Source organism: Morus notabilis, unplaced genomic scaffold (genome assembly GCF_000414095.1).
Source record: "Morus notabilis unplaced genomic scaffold, ASM41409v2 Scaffold1431, whole genome shotgun sequence".
NCBI classification, from domain to species: Eukaryota; Viridiplantae; Streptophyta; class Magnoliopsida; order Rosales; family Moraceae; genus Morus; species Morus notabilis.
The window spans coordinates 53398-59675 of record NW_010366357.1 but is presented as its reverse complement, the minus strand read 5'-3'; the positions used below and the strand labels follow the sequence as shown (position 1 = coordinate 59675).

General features: G+C 35.0%; 1 protein-coding gene across 1 annotated transcript; it reads left to right on the top strand.

Moving 5' to 3' along the window:
* Positions 1 to 208: 208 nt before the first annotated feature.
* On the top strand, positions 209 to 4960 carry LOC21385723 (probable LRR receptor-like serine/threonine-protein kinase At2g23950). The gene is made up of 11 exons (XM_010110063.2): positions 209 to 385; positions 495 to 627; positions 744 to 815; positions 1226 to 1369; positions 1598 to 1669; positions 1864 to 1923; positions 2069 to 2169; positions 2252 to 2383; positions 2476 to 2820; positions 3273 to 3652; positions 4183 to 4960. Exons 1-11 carry the CDS (start codon positions 292 to 294, stop codon positions 4603 to 4605), a joined length of 1956 nt encoding a protein of 651 aa, XP_010108365.1. The 5' UTR covers positions 209 to 291; the 3' UTR covers positions 4606 to 4960.
* The last annotated feature ends 1318 nt before the right edge of the window (positions 4961 to 6278 follow it).

Genomic DNA, 6278 nt, shown 5'->3' with positions numbered 1-6278 from the left:
TCTCTCAAACACGGCCTGTCTCTATTCTTCCTTTTGCTCCATTTCTCTTTTCTTTTCATTTTTTTTAATAAACAGATTATAATAATATAATAATTTGGAAAAGCAGAAGGGTTGTGACTGAAAAAAAAGAGAGGCTGTGACCGAAAGAACCAAGAAAAGCAGAGAGAGAGAGAGAGAGAGAGAGAGAGAGAGAGAGAGAGAGAGAGAGAAGGGAGTTATATTTTTGTATTAGTTCATGCCTTTTTGTGTTGTTGTTAAACATGTCCTTCTTCATTCCTTAGCTTAGCAGCCATGGCTCTCAAGCTCAAGCTTAACCTCTCTCTCTTCCTCTTATTTCTCTCCTCTGTCTCTCTCTCTTCTTCCTACGAACCTCGTAACCATGAAGGTAAACTCATATTATAATGTAATACAATTATTTTCGTATGATTTTCATGGTTTTTTTTTTTGCGATCAACTTTTTTTTTTGAACATGTTTTTGGTGGGTTTTGTTTCAGTTGAGGCTTTGATGATAATGAGAGACGATTTGCATGATCCACATGGGGCGTTGAGCAACTGGGATAGAGACTCTGTTGACCCATGTAGCTGGGCTATGATTACTTGCTCTCCTGAAAATTTCGTTATTGGCTTGTAAGTTTCTTTTTGTTATTTTTATTTCTTTTTTTTTTGAGTTTTTATTATTTGTGATTTTTATTCAAAAACTTTTAAGTAGAAGTAAAGATGGCGTTCTGTGCTTTTGTTTTCAGGGGAGCTCCGAGCCAGGCTCTCTCAGGAACTCTCTCCGGAGCAATCAGAAACCTCACAAATCTTCGTCAAGTGTAAGTGAAAAAAAAAAAAGAAAATAGAAAAAGAGAACCATTTGAGTTTTTGCTTTACCTTGTTCTGGCTTTTCAACTTCTTTTTTTTTTTTTTTGTTTTTTTGTTTTTGTTTTTGAAGTCTCGAGAACTGGAAAAGTAATGAGAAAACTGAAAAACCAAGCGTATTCAACTACATAATGAAATTTCGAAAACCCCATTTCTTCCTTTTTTTTCTCCTTTTATCTTAATTTTTCTTGTAGTTTGCGGTTCAAGGAACGTAAAGACTAAAGAGAGAAGAGAAATTAGCTGTTTTTGACTATGATTTGCTTTTGAACTCTTCAAGAACTGGAAAGAAGTGTTTTTCATATGTTACAAGGTTGTTTCTGATTGTGCCAAATAAGAATACAATTTTGTTGTTTGTTGTTTGAAGGTTATTGCAAAACAACAACATTTCTGGAAAAATCCCCCCAGAGCTAGGCACGCTTCCCAAGCTTCAGACTTTGGATCTCTCCAACAACAGATTCTCTGGTGTTGTTCCGGACTCATTGGGTCAGCTTACTAGCCTCCTATACTTGTGAGTCTTTTCTTTTTTGCTTTAATTTGTTTTTATTTGATGATTATTTGACTGTTTGGTGACTAAGAAAGAAGAGAAAAATTGAACAGAAGCTATTATTTGTTTTCTTTTTATGGGAATTCTCTCTTTTTTATTTTTGGAAGCAACCAAGTGAATATTATTACTATTACTATATGTTATTAAAAATGTTAACTGGGTTTTGTCTTGTTTGTCTTGTAATGAGACTAGGAGGCTGAACAACAATAGCTTGTCTGGGGCTTTTCCTGTTTCCCTATCCAAAATCCGTCAGCTTGCTTTCTTGTGAGTATTTATGGCTTTTGGTTTTTTCTCGGGTTTCTCTTCCTTACTAGTTTGTTTGTTTTGTTTGCTTCTTCTTGGTGGCCTTGAACACTGAAACAAACCTGCAATAATTTGATAACTTTCTATTCTTTTGTGCTCAAAATCTGACAAATGGGTTCTTTTTTTATTTTTTTTAATGATTCTGACTTATTCAGGGACTTATCTTACAACAATCTCAGTGGCCCTGTGCCTAAATTTCCAGCTAGAACGTTCAAGTATGAAGTATCCCTTTCTCTCTCTCTCTCTCTCTCTATATATATATATATATACACACATACATGTGTGTGTCTGTGTGTACATGTGATCAGTGTTAATTGTTTTAACATACTGATATTGTAATCATTGTCTGTTGTTTTCTAGTATTGTGGGAAATCCACTGATCTGTGGAAGTAGCTCCATTGATGGATGCTCTGGATCAATAACTCCGATACCTCTTTCATTCTCTCTAGATTCGTCTCCGGGTAACTGTCCAATCCTTTATTCTTCTCTTTTCAATGTAAAATTTGATATTCTCACTTTTTCTTTGACCGTTAACAAATAAAGGAAAACATGACTCCAAGAAACTAGCAATTGCACTTGGGGTCAGCCTCAGCTGTGCCTTTCTCGTACTCCTATCTCTCATCCTTCTTTGGCACCGGCGGAAGCAACGGAGCCAAACCATCTTGAACATCAATGGTCGGTATTATTAGAAGACTTCTAGAATCATCAAATTTACTAACAGCATTGCTAGAATGGTACTTACAAATGTATCTTTATCTCTATTACAGATAACCAAGAAGAGGGACTCATAAGATTAGGCAACCTCAGAAACTTCACTTTCAAGGAGCTCCAACATGCTACGGACCATTTTAGGCGTAAAAACATTCTTGGTGCAGGAGGTTTTGGCAATGTGTATAAGGGAAAGCTTGGAGATGGGACTCTGGTTGCTGTGAAACGGCTGAAGGATGTGACGGGAACAGCTGGAGAGTCGCAGTTTAGGACAGAACTAGAGATGATCAGCCTTGCGGTTCATAGGAATTTGCTTCGATTAATCGGGTATTGCGCTACCCCTAATGAGAAGCTTTTGGTGTACCCCTACATGTCTAATGGCAGCGTGGCATCTCGGCTTAGAGGTTGGTTTTAGTCTTGCAGCAAATAGTCATTAGTGCCATTTTATGAAATATTATTTTTGACCGTTTTCTCCCCGCTTCTCTAACCACAAAATTGTCGCGCTTCATTTATAATTTTAGTTTGGACCATGTTCGGAAGAGTTCTTAATAGATGTAGTCCTCTTTTCTTTTCTTTGTTTGAATTGATTAGTTTAGTAAAATCAATCTTGTGATCAAATAAGTGATAGGCTTTTGGAATCTTAATAATATTTTTATTGTCAAGTTTGAAACTAAATTGTCAAGTTCCCAAGAGTTGTTGGTCTTCTTCCTGAGAGTTGTTTGAATTGGGACACCAATCTTAATTTGACACTTTCTACCTTTTTTATTGACACTTTGGTTTGCAAATTGTGTTCTGTTACTACATTTTCAGCCCAAAAGGCCAAATGAATCCTCTGTTCTTGTTTTGGCTATATCAGGAAAACCAGCACTGGATTGGAACACAAGGAAGAGGATAGCGATTGGAGCTGCAAGGGGTCTCCTTTATCTACACGAGCAATGTGATCCAAAGATCATTCACAGAGATGTTAAGGCGGCAAATGTGCTTCTGGATGACTTCCACGAGGCAGTTGTTGGTGATTTTGGTCTTGCAAAGCTTCTTGACCACGCTGATTCACACGTCACCACTGCTGTCCGTGGCACAGTCGGCCACATTGCTCCCGAGTATCTCTCCACCGGCCAGTCATCCGAGAAAACCGATGTTTTTGGGTTTGGAATTCTCTTGTTAGAGCTGATAACAGGAATGAGGGCTTTGGAGTTCGGCAAGACTGTGAATCAGAAGGGAGCCATGCTTGAGTGGGTAAGTTTCTTCTCTCCATTTATAGTAAAACATATATGTTACATATCCTCAATTCTATTAGAATTTAGAAACTGGGATTTCATTCATTCTAAAGGCTAGCTATACTATTAATTGGACTTTCAACTTTCATTGGGACAATTGCTTTCCGTTATGTTTTGTATGATGGGAAACATATGGTAGGAACTGTAAATTTACTCTAGCGGTAACGTAAGTGTTTTAAACCTTTGCATTAATTTTAACAGTCCGTTCTGCGGGTGTCCATGTTAAAATAATGCACTACGACACAAAAGTGCCCCCCTCATACATCCCACCGTGTAGTTCCTACCATGAATATTTCCTTATGTCCTGCATTTAGTAGCATATGTTGCCATTGTTTTGATCTTCCTTAATTGGCAAAGATAATTGGATAAACAGCTTATTGTTTCTGCAAAATTTGCAATCCCAAGATAAATATCTTGCAAGACCAAGAGCCATAACTATTGCATGTGTATAAAATGCTGAAATAGTAGACTTGTCCATGTTGGTGGCAGGTGAAGAAGATACAAGAAGAGAAGAAAGTGGAACTCTTGGTGGACCGGGAGCTGGGGGACAACTACGACCGGATAGAAGTGGGCGAGATGCTGCAAGTGGCTCTCCTCTGCACCCAGTACCTTCCCGCCCACCGACCGAAGATGTCAGAAGTGGTCCGGATGCTCGAAGGCGATGGCCTAGCCGAGAAATGGGCGGCCTCACATAATCATAATACTAATCCCACCATGAACCTCTTTCATAATCCTCACAACACCAACAACAACAAAAGTGCAGCCCGCCTTACTACAACTACTTCTTCCACTGCTTTGAGACATGATTGCAGTGAACATGAACGCTCAAGCATGTTCGGAACAACAATGGATGAGGATGATGATGAGCATTCCTTGGATTCCTATGCCATGGAACTCTCAGGCCCAAGATAGATAAAAGAGAGAAAAAAAAAAGTATAAGAAAAAAGAATTATTTTTCCTTTTTTCCTCTTTTCCTTTATTCTTTATTTACTCTATGATTCCTGGTCCTGCAAAGATAGGTTTGAATTTTCTGTCCTAACAAACTTTTATTTTTTTTATTTTAAATTTCTGGTTTTGTGGGTTTGTAATGTAAATGTAGCCCCTTTCTTTTTCATGCTTCCTTTAGTCAGTAGTTGGTATAAATGTGTTGCCCCTTTCCCATGCCATGAAACTCTCAGGTACAAAATGGACCCGAAAAAGAGAAAAGTGAGAAAAGAAAGTAAGGAAAATAATTATGTCCTTCACAAATAGGTTCAAATACTATCTAGCAAAGCAATCCTTTTTTTTTTTCCTTAGCTTATATGTATTATATATATACAAAAAAAGTAAAAAAAAAAAAAAAGAAAAGAAAAAGATATCCATTATTTACAACCCATCTTTTATATTTGATTCCTTGAAATTGGTTCAAATACTATCTTTTCCCCCCCTAAGGTTATATGTAATATATTTTGCAACAACAGTTTTTTTTAAATTTTTAAAATTTTTAATTTTAATAAAAACAACCATTATGTACAACCCATATTTTACTTTTGATTTCTTCAAAAATAGGCTCAAATACTATTTCGTAATGCAATCTTTTTTTCTTTTCCTTAGGTTATATGTGTTTTATATATACAAGAATGATAAAATTGTCTATTACTAACAACCCATATTCAATTTTTGGTTCCTTCAATAATAGGTTAAAATATTGATAGTGTCATTTTTTTGATTATCGAATTTGGATAAAAATACATGAAACTAAAAAAAAATATGTAGGTCGACTGTTTCTAATCAAGATTTGATAGTAAACACTAAGAACTAGGTGACTTAATATTTTAAGTTTTTTTTTGTTAGGTTCTTTTTTAGACGCTCCTATTTATTCTTATAGAATTAAAATCCCGTTATTTACATGAGGTGAGTTTCAAAGTAAGTTAGAGCTATTCTAATGGGATATACCATTTTGTGAGTGACTAGGGGCTTGTTCATTTATATTTTTTTGAATTAAGGTGATTTGAGTTCAGATCTTAATTTGAGTTAAGGTGTATTTGAATATGGTTTGAGTTGAGACTCTATTTGAGTTTGTGTTTGGATGTGCACATTTTGAGTTATAGTTTGAATTGAGAATCTATTTAAGTTTGTGTTGGGGTGAGTCAAAACTTGAATTTATATTTATATAGTATTTTAATAAAAACTCAATGGTGATGAAAAATTTTAATAGGGTATATGGGTGATGTTTTATTCGTCTATTCGTTGTGAACGCATAGAAAAAAAAATCATCTCAATAAGAATTAAAACGAAAAAGTTATAATATTTTTAAGAATAAAAAAAATACTGTTCATTAACTTAAGTTTGAGTTTAAGAACTTAAATTGAAGAGGAAACTTGAATTCAAATTTTAGTTCTAAACTCACATTAAAACTTAATTTTATAAAAAAAATATGAATTTAAATAAAATTTTAACTTAAGTTTAAATTTATTTTTGAGTTTCAGTGTAAATGAAAAAACGGTTTTATAAATGAGAAATATTTTTGTTCTTTTTAAATATTTATATAAAAATGTCAGCTGATGTGAAATAGTTGGTACAAATAGTCATGGTGGGGTTTGATT

Bases quoted from the DNA above. Each gene is read 5' to 3' on its own strand.
- LOC21385723 (XM_010110063.2), top strand. From the start codon at position 292: ATGGCTCTCAAGCTCAAGCTTAACCTCTCTCTCTTCCTCTTATTTCTC. The intron at 2,384-2,475 runs GTCGGTATTATT...TCTCTATTACAG, and splicing joins AACCATCTTGAACATCAATG to ATAACCAAGAAGAGGGACTC. The intron at 2,821-3,272 runs GTTGGTTTTAGT...TGGCTATATCAG, and splicing joins CGTGGCATCTCGGCTTAGAG to GAAAACCAGCACTGGATTGG.